Genomic DNA, 15,105 nt, shown 5'->3' with positions numbered 1-15,105 from the left:
CCACATGTCGTTTCCAACCAAACACTGCGATATAAAGTCTAACTTGACCACACACTACCACATTCAGTCTTGCTCCATCAAACACTACTATGTGCAATTATGCATACTTGTTCCACTAAATCACAGCAATTGCATTGCTACTTTGAAACAAAAACCATTAGGACCTATAAACTCTCTTATTTAGTTAAATATTCACAAATCTTACTTGATTTACAGCATGGGTTCCCAACCTGGAGGCCATGGTCCCCTAGTGGGCCATGAGCCTTTTTCAAGGAGGCCATGGGAAAATTTGAAAGATAGTGATTTTTATAATTTATCATCTCTAAGTCCACTCCAACACTATATAACAAAAGAAATCAATTCAAATTTAATAAAAATACTAGTACACTTTGCCCAAATCTTCATGAAATGGTCTTTAATTCCCGGTTGTTTCAAAAATAATAATTTTTTTAATTAAAATAACGTTTCTTAATTTTTTCAAAAGGTTGAAATAGATAGGGGGGCCTTTGATTTTTCAAAATTTTCAAAGGGGCCACGGTGTAAAAAAGGTTGGGAACCCCTGATTTACAGAACAGTTTAACACTATTCGACTCGACCAACAACCGTCGCCTCGCGTATTATTTATCGCGTGATTACAATAATTAGTATCCATAACATGTGCGCTGCAAACTGTGGAAATATTTATGGTTTACTGTAGTGTACATCTAACTAATTTAAATAATTCTTTTTTCAACAGGGAGCCCTGGTTTCGAAAATATGAAGGTAAGTTACAGAAAGTATTGAAAAGTTCTTTTTGTATTGAATTTTTTAATTACAAATGAGTTACTGTGTGTTAACTCGTGTCATATGCCTGGGCCATTTTGCATCACACGAGTCGGCTGTTACAATTACAAACTGATTCTGCAATCCAATGTGCAGTAAAACTGAATATCTTGAACTGTTGTGTTGACGCATTTCTATTATTTGTTTGCTCTGGCATGGCGATGATCCCATTAAAGAATTAGTGCATCAAATTAAAACCTAACTCTCGAATCTGGTTTCAAATCTCGCTTGTAATGCAAACAACTTCAAATTTCCAGAAATAAAAACAAAAAGAAGACACAAACAACAGCAACATGATAATTTATTTGGCAGCCCAAGTGGTCGACAAAATCCTAAATTGCTCGAATGAACTTTGAACCATCGGTCGTAGAAAAGTAGATTTTAGTTAAAAAGTAAAAATAAACTTTTTATCTGATTTAAAATATAATTTCAACCTTGAAACGAACCTTGTAACGTAAAATTGTTCAAAAATTCGACTTTAATTCGATAAGTTTAGTTCATTACGATTGGGCGTTTACTCTAAAAAACTATTGGTGAGGCATAAAAATGCCCATAAAACGTTTAAAGCAAACTCAGATGTTTCAAAAGTTGCTATAACTATTTTTTGGACCTCAAATATTACATTGTTGATTTTGTTTTACAAATTTAGGTAACTTTCTTTAAACTCTAGTAACCCCAAATTTATATCTAAATTCTTTTTTCCTAATGTGAAGGCATATGGTTCAAATACCGGCTGTACAACTTCCCTGAAATATTAACTAATTGATTTGTACAGAAGCTTGGACCAACTTATTTGCAGCCTGCTGGTAACGTTTTAAATAAAAATTGCAATTATGTTTAACAAAGTATGAATTGCTGCAGATGAAACAACAACAAAATCGGGCTGTGTCTTGGAAAATTAACACAATGAAAAGAAACGTCTCGTTAGACGAAGAACTGTCTGCGCACGAAAAACTGTTTTGCACATATTTTGTAAAAATTTATGTTTGTTTTATTTGGTCAACTGCTGGAAACAATTATTGCTCCAGTTTTCACACAAGCTTTCCAGATGTTTACTAGTAGTGGTTTCGTATGGAATTTGATCATTTACATTCCGTATTTGGTTCCTGAGTGCAGTCCATGGACAGTCTGAAATCTATTTATCAACAGTTTGCATGTTTTTCGCAAATTGGACAAATTGGTGTATTTTGATGACCCCATCGATGAAGGATGTCATGACGGATAAGATTCGATTGTAGCCGACCCATTTCTTTCTATTGTATGTCAAAAAAACCTGGGAGCGATAGCGTTAGATTGTCGATAATGTATTTACCACATAATGGGTTCTTTGTCCAATATTTCTTTTATTCATGATTTTGATCAAAGTTCTTGATTGTTTGGTTGTAAAAAATGACGTGATTTTAGTTGATGGATGTTTGTTTTTGATTATGTTTTGTAATGGTGAGTTACTTCAAGTACTTACAAGTACTGTACTTGAAGCCTTCCATTTATTTTGTCTGCACTGAAACTACGGCTGCAACCGATAAATCTCTATAAAAATTTCCGATCTTTTCATTGTGATTGTACTTTATGTTTATTATTTTTTATCCATTTAAAAAAAATGTTCTAGGAATTACGGAGTTTTTGCTGCAGCATCATGTACTAGTCCGCTAAGTGACGCATTTAATCTGTTTCAGTCTTTGACTGTTCATTGCTCTGGTCAATTGATATGGGCGTCGACGTTTGAGTTTTGTAATAGCAAACCACACTTGTTGATTGACATTTAATGGAGTGAGGCGACAAAATGACGAAGAAGTGTTCCAAAAGAAAGACCACGGACCATATTTGTATTGTTTGTCTACATAATGTATTTTACACAAATCTTGTATCTCCAACTAAGCGTATGGTTGAGTAGTTTTAAATTTTTATAGCTTGTAGTGTACTAACAAATTCTTTTTACTTTACGCTTTATGAAGCGAACTGAAGGATTTTATTTAGGCAAGTAGCCAATAGCTCGTATCATTCTGTTGGCGAATGGATTCTGTAACTTTTCGAAAGTAACTTATAAATATAGAAAACCACATGACTCTTTTGAATTTCTGGGGTATAAACGACATAAAAAGTTCAACCATAAAAATTTGTTAACATTTCACAAAGAGCACTGCTTGCTTAATTTTTCACCGAATGAAACGACATGTTTTCATTCCATTAGATCAGATCATGACACCAAATTTCGAATGCACTTCTATATTGCTGCAGTAAATGTTTTACACAATAAATGAATGTTGTTACTTTGCTCAGTTCATTTACGTCTGGTTTAAAAATATCTTCATCTCTAGCTAAGTTCATATCGCACTCTCGCGTACAAAGCCTTTGAAACGTGAGATTAGTAGATGTCTATGCCCTGACCAAGAAAAGGCAATTCCTAAGTTTTTCATACAGTACGTTTGTAAGCTAATGTCCCTTAAAAAAACGCAAAATCATCACTTACAACTAAACTTTCCAGTACAAGCTCCAGCTTCAAAGGAAAACTATGTTTTGTCCAGTGATTTTAAAACACCAACTAAGGAAGAAATACTGTAGGTATGTTAAACTATTTTTATAAGCAGAGATATATGACCTTAATTTACACTTGCCTTGCAAACTTTGTAATACAAAACTATGCCTTCTTGTTAGTATGAACCTGTTCGTCACTTCAAGGGTCGAAGGTCTCTGCCTTTTATCACCCTTGAGGAGGTGTCGAACAAGCATTGCATGATCTGAAAGCGAGCGCCTTATTTGCCACGCCATCCCATCGTTTGGGAAAAACTTGTGCAAAGAAGATACGAAACAAGTTCATAGGAGATTTAAAACATGGGCATAAAAAATCAAAAACATTGGCATAAATGTTGCAAAACATGGTAAGAAGAGATCCAAGACATGAACATGGACAATTCCAAAACGTGTGCATAATAAATTCAAAACATTGGCACGGGAATCCAAAGCTAAGGCGTAGGAGGTCCAAACATTTGGCATTGGAGATCCAAAAATTGGGCATAAAAGATCTAAAACTTGGGCATCAACAATTTAACTCGACCTGTTATCAGCCGCGACCAAGTGGTCCAACCCTGTACTAGTTTGGAAATTTTACATAGAAGGAATTTATTTCTTGACTTTTACTTTTTATCATTTGAGTATCGTTTAAACCTGATTTGGTTACATTTGGAACATTATGTGGTTCACAATAAGCATTTTGTCACAGGTTGTTCAGAAATTTTGTTTAAATTCCTATATTTTGGCAATTGGCTTCGATATGACTCATATCGCTCTTGCTATTGTATACAGAATTGGACAACTAGATAATTCTAGTTGTTTAATTCGATAAATGAGAGCGAAATATCGGTAGCCTAATTCTAATCTAATTCGGTAAAAACTTATTTGCTCTGATTGTAGTTCTCATCCAATAGAGTGGCTCGCTTTGGAACTTTTTTTTTAATTCTCTCGGGGTAGTGGGGTAATGGTGCCAATGAGTGAGAAAAAACTCATGACAAAATTTGAGATTCGTAACAAATTGTCTTCAGCCTCCTCATGGGGCCCAAAATCGAAAAATAGGGTCAAAAACGCAATTTTTCCAAAAAGTTAAAAAAATATTTTGCAAAAATATTTTTAGTTTGGGTAGATACGATATTGTTTAGATACATCTACTTAACTTAAGAAAAAAAATTGGAGTCAGTTGAACTATTCCTTCAGCTTCCTCACAGCTTCAGAAAATTTCGCATTTTTGTCTGTGGTTTACATAATACATAATTACGCTAGACATTTTGCCAACTATAAAATGTCATTTTATTTCTCTTTATAGACCTGCACTGAGCTGTTGCGTCATTTTTTAATAAAATTGGATTAATTTTGTAGGAAAATGTGTCGTCTTTTATTTGAATTTACGTCACTGACGAAGCTGTGGTTGTCACAACGAAAGCTTTAACAAAAAATTGAAAGGCCTACGCTAGGTACTTGTAAAAGTTTTAAAATGTTGAGCAAATTAACTAGCAAAAGTACTGAGTGTCCTGCATTTGGACAGCCAAACTGTTTGCCAGCTACTGTATTGCCAAACTACAAAGATGTCATTAAAGTATGCCAATTTAAAGGATGTCTTTTCTGATCCTCATCTAAAGAACCGGCCTTCTAAGAAATTTCTGAAATAATCACTAACTCCGTAAGGAAAATAAAATATGGGAGTCAGCTTCTATTCCCGTTGTGTCAAAAAACATGTCAAGGATATATTAAATAAGCTACTTACCATGCACAGCTCAAGAAATTCCAGAAAAATTATCCATTCAGAGCAGACACTCCTTTGTACCAAGACAAACTACAAAATATTCAAAATCAAGGAAAGAAGCTGTAGCGCCAGAGAGCTCTGTCGTCTCTGACGTCACACGTACACTTCACTAGAATCTTCCAGAAGACTCCGCCTTGAGCGCATAACTGCACGTCTCGGGAATTCAATTCAGCAATCGGGAATTCAACTTCTGTAATCAACGTCACTATGCCGAATTCCTACCTTGGTTCATCGTTATGTAGAATTGCAGTCGTGTTGCGTTGTGTGATCATATGTAAAACTCGCAATCTCACACTAGTACCTTCTTAAAGAAGTTAAGCTCATGATTTTAAATCAATCAGTCGTTTGCTATGTGAAAATCAATCAGTCGTTTGCTATGTGAAATTCTATTCTTTGAAAGAGTTCTGCAACATGTAAAAATCAGAGTGTGTTAAGTTTTTGCTATGTGAAAATCAATAGTTTGTTGAGTTTTTGTTCAATATGAAAAGTCGGTTCTTTCAATATGGAAATCAGTTGAATGCAATATCAAAAGTCAGAACTTAAAACCGGTATCAAGAAATCAGTCTTGGTAATTCTAAAGCAATATATCAGTTTCGTTGTTGCTACCGTTTTCTATTTTTGGCACTGCCAGGATGACGTTTGGATCAGTTTATTGTTAATGTAGCAGCGACGACATTTCGTATCCAGTTGTTGGTGGTGGAGCTTTAATATTCCGGTGTTTTCCTTTACTTTCTGTGTTGCTGGATCGAAGATTAAAAACTATAAACAATTACGTTGTGAGCAAGCATTGATCTTCTGAGTTGAGTTAGTAAACAATACAGCAGCGTAATCGACCTCGTGTCCTATCATTCCTTGCCGACTTTGCCCAGGAATGTTGCCATCCCACTGATGGCTGTGTATGGGTGGATATGCTGAAAGCAGCGTCCGCTACAAAGCTATTTGATATTGCTGCTTGTAAATGTTTGGATTTTACATCTTGCACATGTTCTGCTTCTAAAAAAGTGCCCTGTAAGGAGCAGGACGTCTTGATTTACCAGCGCACGAATAGAAAAATGGTTATTTTTGGTATTGACCACCGTGAAACGATCAGAGTTAGAAAAATGAATCAGCGGAAAAACAAACGGAAACAGTGCCAAGCAGCACAGCCAAATGGTAGCCACTTTAACAAGTCGAAATTCTGCCACTGAAATTGATTAGAATGAAACAGACACATCGGCAACATGTGAAGATAGTGATGCATTAACTTGTAAAGAAGAGCTTGCTGACTCTGAAAATATTTTCAGTAAAGGCAACCAAAGGAGAAATCGGAGTCTCTCATCTGTAGCTCAAGTGTGCGACAGAGCAGATGTGTCTGACAGAACAGCAGCCTTTATTGCAAGCGTATTGTTGCTGGACATTGGGGTGATAAATAAAAATGATGACAGCTCTGTTATAGATCGCCATAAAATTCGTCGAGAAAGAAAAAAAGGTCTGCATAGAAGCACAAAGCTCCAGTGATGCAGATTTTGATCCCCAATATCCCCGTGCGCCATTTATTCTGATGGGCGCATTGATGAAACACTTACAAAATAATGTAAAAAAGGCAGCAAGTTTTCAAAATCATTGGTTAACCCTATATTAATACGAGCTGTTTTCGTAGGCGGAAAGCACGTTACTGGCTATCTTAGCCCCGTGCTAATTAATCGCTAATAACGGGAGCTATGAAAATCACAGAGCCAAAATATTTTACAAGATATTTAATAGCCATGTGTATTATGCGTATAGAAATTAAACTTTTACCCAACCAATTTATTGAAATAAAGTGTTTGAGATAAAAAGACGTCAGAAAGTCGGTTTTTATTCTACTTTCTCAAAAATAGCTTTAAAATTGAAATTTTTGAGTTATGACATAAAGTAAAGCTAAACTAAACAAAAAGTTACTTTTTCTCATAAATATAAGGCATTTTTGGGCGTTTTTACATTTCAAAGTAATTGCACCAACATTTAAATTGCACTTGCATTAAATTGTAAATATCTAGCATTGCACGAAAATGTCTAGCCACCTGAGACGAAATGCTTATTGTGAAGGGCAGGAAGGTAGAAACATTACCAGTGTAGGTTTAAAAATTTCGCAAAAAACAAAAACTAAAAGTTAAGAAATTTCACATTTCTAGCATATTTCCTTCTGTGAGATATTTCACTACTAGAATGGGGCGTCCTCATAAAACCCCCTGTCGGTACAGATAGGGTTAAAGAACATATATGCATGTTGCAAGAGCCTAGATCAAAGTTCATTGGCCATGTCACTCCGGAATCTGGTGTTTCAAAAAATATTTTGAGAGCTATAGAATTCTTTAATTCCAACACATCCAATCAAGATTAACCCTAACCCTAGTCGTCAAATTGACGGCGTCAACGTACAACACTGCCCTAACCCTAACCCTACAAAAAAAGTCTAATGACTCCAGCTCGTCTACGTTATATTTTGCTACTGTTACACTTATACCTGACAACCTGGAAATTACAGGATGTCAGTTTCATCCTTCACACTGAGGCGGTTGTGTTTTAACAGATTTTTTTAGCAGCGACTGTGTTTCAGCAGCAATTACTAAGTTTTTTAGATGCTGCAAAAAGTGCAAATACGAATTACAGTAATATGATGCTTAAACTTGTTTAATGTTTTATTGCATGACTAATATAACACCAATTAACACAATATCATCATGCACTTTTTATTATGCAAAATATCACCAGGGTTGTTGGTCCACTGCCATCATAGCATTGGCCCTGGCTACTACAGTTATACCATGTGGGGTGTTAACAAGGGTTGCCTAACAACGACATTCAGCCAACTCACAGGATTACCTGTAACTGAAAGTGAAATTTTTGTCACCAAAATTTGATTCCTTGCGGGCGACTCGTTCGCCACTACAACAGTTGCCTGCTACCGAAGTTGAGATGCGTACCATCGCAGTCGAGTTGCCTGTCAGGGAAATCTGATTGTCTTCCATCAACACCTTTCTGTCTACAACAACAAAATAAAATTGGATAAAATCAAAATCAGATCGTCGTCGTCAATTGTCGTCATAAATATCACTCGGATTCGCTTCAATAAATAAAATTTTAACCCTTCAAGTAATCACATTGACAATTGTAATGCATTTATTAATCATGAAAAAGTATGAATTAGTTTGAGACCAACAAGCTAATTAAATACAGTTTTAAAAAGTTCGCTTTTGTATCGCTGCGTTGAACAAAGTATCCATGATAGAAGCTACTCAATTAAGCTGTATTTTAATCAATGTATCCAGCAGAATCACTTACGTTTATTGCAGTGTGCTAGAAGGAAACTCCTGTGCACGTAAAAGTCTATTCCAAATAATTGTCGCTACACTGTCGATCTCCTGGCAGCACACAGTTTGAAAAGCTCTATTGTAGACTGCACTGCTGCGGTAACAGTCCAGAAGGCACTGCACTGCTGCGGTAGCAGTCCAGAAGGCACTGCCACTGCAAGTGGCCATGCTGTTTCCAAATTGGTTTGAGAAAACTTGCAAATACACAGCAAATTATGCAGTTAAAACTATGATTGCATGTTTTAGAAACAGACTACTGAGTAGGCTACACAGTAAAACTGTGGCTGATAAAGTTATTGACAATGCTGAGAAGTTCAAAGATTTTTCAGATATCTTTTTTTCAAAGAATTGTTAAAACATTAAATAAGTCGATAAGTACCTTGGTTTGTACACAATGGTAGACAAAATTGATCGAATATAGATTATAATTTAGTTTTTAATTCACCAGCACCAGTGTTGCCAGGTTATCTTCTGAGATCTACCACGACCATCAAATGTAGTTTGCCCCCATAGCTATAGCTCAATTGGTTAAGGCGTGACTTCATAAAGGAAGAAGCTTCAAGATCAAGCTGCGCGAGTTCGACTCTTGGGGTGTGCGCTTGAACAATGCATTCAGCGGCAACACTTCAACAGTCGGAAACTTCAGTCTACCAATCGCGATAACTACCAGGAATAACCTATCAAGGCTTTATCAGTCCGAGAATAAATAAAAGATTCAAAACTAAACCAGTTAACATTTTGCATGTTGCCAGTGCCAAAAAAGTAGACCAAAAATACACAAAATATCGTCAAAGACAATGTGTATCAACTACAACTCATTCAAGCAGCTTACTCATGCAACTTTGCCTGCCATCATGCGTAAACAAGTGCGTCTTCAATCAAATTGAAAGCTTACACGATGTATTATTGAGACCTGTAGGCTATTAACGATCAGCATCAGTCAAAATTTAATTCTTTTTAAACACAACAATAATTTTTAGCACAAAGTTTTGCTTTAACTGTCATCATATTCCTGTTGAATCTGCTGCCAAGGTCAAATCTGGCAACCATCGTTTCATGACTTATGGTCTGTTGCAGTTACTTCTAAAAGGAAGTTCATGCATTCTTTATTTATGTTATCATCCGACCATCAACAAACATAACAAAAATACCACTTCTCACATAACATGGCAAGGGTTTGAACCAGGGTTTGAAAAAGGTAAAAGCAACACAATTTACACGTTAATGCGTGTTCTAGAGAGAAATGGTTTACAAAATTGGTGTCTATTGTATTGGTGAACATTTTCTGTCTAGTAAGACATACAACATGTTATCCGCAACGGCAATTATGTTGCATTCATATCATATCTTAAACCACATTGTAATAAGAAGTATAAAAAACACAAACTTTCATACAAAATTAACACCGACTACAACCGCTAGGCGATTTCATGCCATGAGCATTAATGCTTTCATACTTTCACTTGTGCTGTGAACAGAAAGTTTGCTACAGTTTGACAAAGCTTTACGCAAAAAATACATTTGTAAACACTTTTTGTAAAAGTGTTCTGTACACACCACTCGTTCAAAATCAGAACAAAAATGTTTGTCGGTAAAAGTAATGAAATTTCATTTTTGATGATAAAAAAATGTAGAAAACAGTAGGCTAGCCTATTGCATTGTATCACTATAAAACTTGGCAATTATTCTATCCTTTCAAAACGGGAAGATGGTCCGTTTTTGAACTTTGGATGTCAAACAGCTTTTGCATTCATAGATTCGGATGCGCAGCACTTGCAATTGCAACTCACAACCAAACAACCATGCAAATGTTTGAAACGAAACAGAAATTAATTACCAAAAGTCTTAATTCGACACGAAAATAACAAGCCAGTTTACTATTTGGAAGCAATACTTTGTCTAAAACATATGCAGAATCTTCTTGTGTGTAGTAGGCATATTGATTGTGCGCAATTTAAAATTTGCTTTCATTGAAAACAGAAGGATTACCACTAAAAGCAAACTGTATCTGTTGAACATAATTATTCAGTTGCCACAAATAACCTAGGTAATCATTCAATACCATCACAAACAAATCATCGACTAAGATTTTGAATGACTTGTTAAAACAAACAGTTTTTGCAATAAGTTACCTTTTTACTTTCTGCCAAAGAAGTTCAAGATGAAATTCTTCAAACTGTCACGCCAAATATAAGTGTTTCGACATTTCAGTAACCATGTCCCATTGCACTGTAGGCTACCTTCAGCTAGCTAGTCGTAATCTTGAAACAAGAACTTTAATCATTGCAATGTTTTTCTCTTTGGCTAAACCAAACATCAGAGAAGCCGCCAATACATCGGAATTTTGGCACAGGAAAAACTGACTGTTGCGTCATCAACACGAAACTAAATTGCACCTGGAAAAGATTGTTCACGGCTCATGTTGGCTCATTTTAATAACATATCAAGTGAAACACAAAATCAAAAGCAAACGGCAGTCGTTTTGCAGCATATAAAAAGGCATTTCGAAAATATTCCTATTATATATAAAATGTCAGCTGTCAGCTGTCGGCTGAAGGCAGAAGGCATTTGAAAAAGAGTCCTTGGCGGGCTTTCGATCGTCATCTGGCGGTCGTGGCGGCGGCGGCAGATACGTTGTCGAGTGCAAGATGACGAATCAGTCCAGTTGCGATGGCCAATGACGGAGGGGGAGCAACGGGTGACCGCGAGGGGGGGTGGCAGAGTGTGGTCAGACCGTGATCGGATTGGTAAAGAAGGAAACGAACGAAGCAACCATGTCGACGGGCAAGTGAGACGCGCAGGGCAGAATCGCTGCTGTCCGCAGTCGCGCCGCTGGCTCAGAGACGAGATCGGGCGAAGCCGCGGTCGTCGCGGGAGAACGAAGCGCCGCGCTCCGCTCCGACCGGCGGTCGGACCGGGGCGCGCGAGCGACAGGTTGTCGTAGCGCCGAAACGACGGGCGTCTCGCGAAAGGCGCGGCGTCCCGGCCTTGCAGGCCGCGGAGCCGAACGAATTTAAAGTTGTTACCTGGTTGATCCTGCCAGTAGTCGTATGCTTGTCTCAAAGGTTAAGCCATGCAAGTCTAAGTGCGAGCTCTCGTACGGCGAAACTGCGAACGGCTCATTAAATCAGTTACGGTTCATTTGATCGTAGACGCACGTCGCACGTGGATAACTGTGGCAATTCTAGAGCTAATACATGCTAAAGGCGCCGACGCCGGCGGCAACGCTGCCGGCGAAGGCGCGCATTTATCAGACCTCGCCGGCCCGGTCGCGTCGTCGTTCGCGGCGCGCGCGGCCGGTCCCCGTGGTGACTCTGGATAACTGAGCGGATCGCGCGCTTCCAAGTCGAAGGCGACGGATCATTCGAGTGTCTGCCCTATCAACTCGAGTCGGTACGGTCTCGGCCTACCGCGGTGGTGACGGGTGACGGGGAATCAGGGTTCGGTTCCGGAGAGGGAGCCCGAGAAACGGCTACCACTTCCAAGGAAGGCAGCAGGCGCGCAAATTACCCATTCCCGACGCGGGGAGGTAGTGACGAAAAATAACGATGCGGGACTCTGAACGAGCGCCCGCAATCGGAATGAGCACATCGCAAAGCAGTGCGGACGTTCGGCGCGTCGTCGCTCGCCGGCGGCGCCCGGGCGCGCGAGTATCGATTGGAGGGCAAGTCTGGTGCCAGCAGCCGCGGTAATTCCAGCTCCAAAAGTGTACGCTTAAGTTGTTGCGGTTAAAAAGCTCGTAGTTGGAATTGGCGCCGGCGTCGCCCGGCCGTCCGACCTCGCGGTCGCGCACGGCCGGCCGCCGCGCTTTCGGCCGCCGGGCCGCGCTTTCCTTGACCGGACGGCGCGCGCGCCCGGCGCCGGTTTTACTTTGAAAAAATTAGAGTGTTCAAAGCAGGCCCGCACGCGGCCCGGATAACGACGCACGGAATAGCGGAAGAGGGCCCCTCCCTCGACCGCCGGCAAACGACGAGACGAGAGGCAATGATCGAGAGGGACGGACGGGGGCATTCGTACCGCGCCGTTAGAGGTGAAATTCTTGGATCGGCGCGAGACGGACCGAGGCGAAGGCGTCTGCCGAGGACGTTTTCCTTAATCAAGAGCGAAAGTCGGAGGTTCGAAGACGATCAGATACCGTCCTAGTTCCGACCGTAAACGATGCCGGCCCCGGGCCGCCGCCTGCCTGCAGCTTCGAGTCGAGGCGGCGGCGGACCGGTCGAGGGAAACCAGAGCTTCTGGGTTCCGGGGGAAGTATGGTCGCAAAGCTGAAACTTAAAGGAATTGACGGAAGGGCACCACCAGGAGTGGAGCCTGCGGCTTAATTTGACTCAACACGGGGAAACTCACCCGGCCCGGACACGGCGAGGATTGACAGATCGAGAGCTCTTTCTCGATTCCGTGGGTGGTGGTGCATGGCCGTTCTTAGTTGGTGGATCGATTTGTCTGGTTAATTCCGATAACGAACGAGACTCTGACCTGCTAAATACCCGGCCGCTCGCTGACCGGCGACGCCCTTCACGGGGCGCCGCCACGAAGGAGCGTCCGCCGGCGTTCTTAGAGGGACAGGCGGCGTTCAGCCGCACGAGATTGAGCAATAACAGGTCTGTGATGCCCTTAGATGTTCGGGGCCGCACGCGCGCTACACTGGTCGGATCAGCCGGAGCCTCTTCGCTCGAGATCCCGGCTCGAAAGGGCCGGGAAATCCGGCAACCCCGACCGTGCTCGGGATAGGGAATTGCAATTGTTTCCCTCGAACGAGGAATTCCCAGTAGGCGCGAGTCATCAGCTCGCGTCGATTACGTCCCTGCCCTTTGTACACACCGCCCGTCGCTACTACCGATCGAGCGTTTTAGTGAGGTCCTCGCATCGGCTTGGCGCCGGCCTTCGCGGGTCGGCGGCTCGTCGAGAAGACGATCGAACTTGATCGCTTAGAGGAAGTAAAAGTCGTAACAAGGTTTCCGTAGGTGAACCTGCGGAAGGATCATTACCTGAACCTCTTCGAAGGAACGTTTTGAGCCTCGGTCGGCCCGTCCTGGAGACGGCGCAGGCCCGGCGAGCACCGGAGCGACGAAAGCGCGGCTCGAGTGCCCCGGAACGGGGCTGGAAGCGTCGGAGGCCGACCGCTCGACCGGCGACGCCATAGCTACGAGACGAGCGACTTCGGAAAAAGAAAGCAGAGCTATCGCTCCTGGCGGTGGATCACTCGGCTCGCGAGTCGATGAAGGACGCAGCCAGCTGCGAGAATTGATGTGAATTGCAGAACACATTGAGCGTCGACGATCCGAACGCGAATTGCGGCCTCGGGTTAATCCCTTGACCGCGCCCGCCTCAGGGTCTCACCGAACGAACGTGCCCAGCAGTAGACGCCCTGGTGCGGGTCGGCGACCGAACGCCGCCGTCCCGTCAAAGCGAGGCCGAGCGCGCGCTGCCGCGGCGCCGATCACGGACGAGAAAGCGCGAAGCGGCGCCGCTCGGCCAGGAAAAAGGAAAGAAACGCGACCTGAGGTCGGACGAGAGCACCCGCCGAATTTAAGCATATTACTAAGCGGAGGAAAAGAAACTAACGAGGATTCCCTCAGTAACGGCGAGTGAAGCGGGACCGTCGAGCCCAGCGCCGAATCTGGCCGCTTTCGGAGCGGTCCGACCTGTGGCGTACAGACCCGGGCGCGCGGGCGAGCGCCGGCCGGCCCGAGTCCCCCTGATCGAGGCCGTCGCCCGCGGAGGGTGTCAGGCCCGTGGCGGTCGGACGGCGCGCGCCCACGCCCGAACGGTCTCGGAGTCGGGTTGTTTGGGAATGCAGCCCGAAGCGGGTGGTAGACTCCATCTAAGGCTGAATACGGTCGCGAGACCGACAGCGAACAAGTACCGCGAGGGAAAGTTGAAAAGCACTCTGAAGAGAGAGTTAAACAGTACGTGAAACCGTCCGGAGGCAAACGCGCGGGCCCTGCGAGGCCGTCCGGCGCTTCAGCTCGGCCGACTGCGAAGACGGCCGAGCGCACTGCGCCGGGCGGCGGGCCGCGACCGCTTCCGGGGCGGCCGGAGGCGGCGCCGAACGCAGCGGGCCCCCTCGGGGGTTCGCGGCGGCGCCGACCGGGCCCGTCCCGGGAGCGAGGAGGATCGCCGCGCCGACCCCCCCTTCGAGGGGGGCCGACCCTACGCCGGCTCGGCTCCGGGCCGCCGGCCGGCCGCTGTCCTCAGCGGTCGCGCCGAGCGACGCCCGCCGTCCGGCCGGCGAGGGATCGACAGGCGCCCGGGGTCCGCGGCAGCGCGAGGTCGCCCGCGCGACCCGTCTTGAAACACGGACCGAGGAGTCTGACGCCCGTGCGAGCCGCGGGGAAGACGCGAAACCCGCGGGCGCAGCGAAGACGAAGCGGCGTCCTGCTTGCAGAGGCGCCGCGAGGCGGGATCCCGCCGCCTCCCGGGGCGACGGGAGCACCGCCGGCGGGGCCGCGCCCTGAAAGGGCCGGCTCCGGCAAGAGCACGGTCGTCGGGACCCGAAAGATGGTGAACTACGCCTGGGCAGGCCGAAGCCGGAGGAAACTCTGGTGGAGGGCCGTAGCGATTCTGACGTGCAAATCGATCGTCCGACCTGGGCGTAGGGGCGAAAGACTAATCGAACCGTCTAGTAGCTGGTTCCCTCCGAAGTTTCCCTCAGGA

General features: G+C 43.5%; 1 protein-coding gene, 1 non-coding gene and 2 pseudogenes across 2 annotated transcripts in view; all 4 read left to right on the top strand.

Annotated features, from left to right (window-relative positions):
* LOC145768279 (myoferlin-like) overlaps nucleotides 1-3,091 on the top strand; it is a 71,614-nt gene extending 68,523 nt beyond the window's left edge. Inside the window, exons 52-53 of the mRNA XM_082579758.1 lie at nucleotides 737-762; nucleotides 1,684-3,091. Of these exons, the coding sequence (XP_082435884.1) occupies nucleotides 737-760 (24 nt within the window). The 3' untranslated portion in view covers nucleotides 761-762; nucleotides 1,684-3,091. The remainder of the gene's footprint in view (nucleotides 1-736; nucleotides 763-1,683) is intronic.
* Nucleotides 3,092-11,471: 8,380 nt separating this feature from the next.
* LOC145769739 (small subunit ribosomal RNA) lies at nucleotides 11,472-13,435 on the top strand (annotated as a pseudogene).
* Nucleotides 13,436-13,631: 196 nt separating this feature from the next.
* On the top strand, nucleotides 13,632-13,785 carry LOC145769711 (5.8S ribosomal RNA). Its single transcript, XR_014289039.1, has one exon. It is a non-coding gene; the product is annotated as a 5.8S ribosomal RNA (ribosomal RNA).
* Nucleotides 13,786-13,967: 182 nt separating this feature from the next.
* The window catches only part of LOC145769742 (large subunit ribosomal RNA), a 2,136-nt pseudogene continuing 998 nt past the window's right edge, over nucleotides 13,968-15,105 (top strand).

The sequence above is a fragment of the Aplidium turbinatum genome, chromosome 4 (assembly GCF_918807975.1).
Source record: "Aplidium turbinatum chromosome 4, kaAplTurb1.1, whole genome shotgun sequence".
NCBI classification, from domain to species: domain Eukaryota; kingdom Metazoa; phylum Chordata; class Ascidiacea; order Aplousobranchia; family Polyclinidae; genus Aplidium; species Aplidium turbinatum.
The sequence above is the reverse complement of the archived record's forward strand: the minus strand, read 5'-3'. Positions and strand labels throughout refer to the sequence as shown.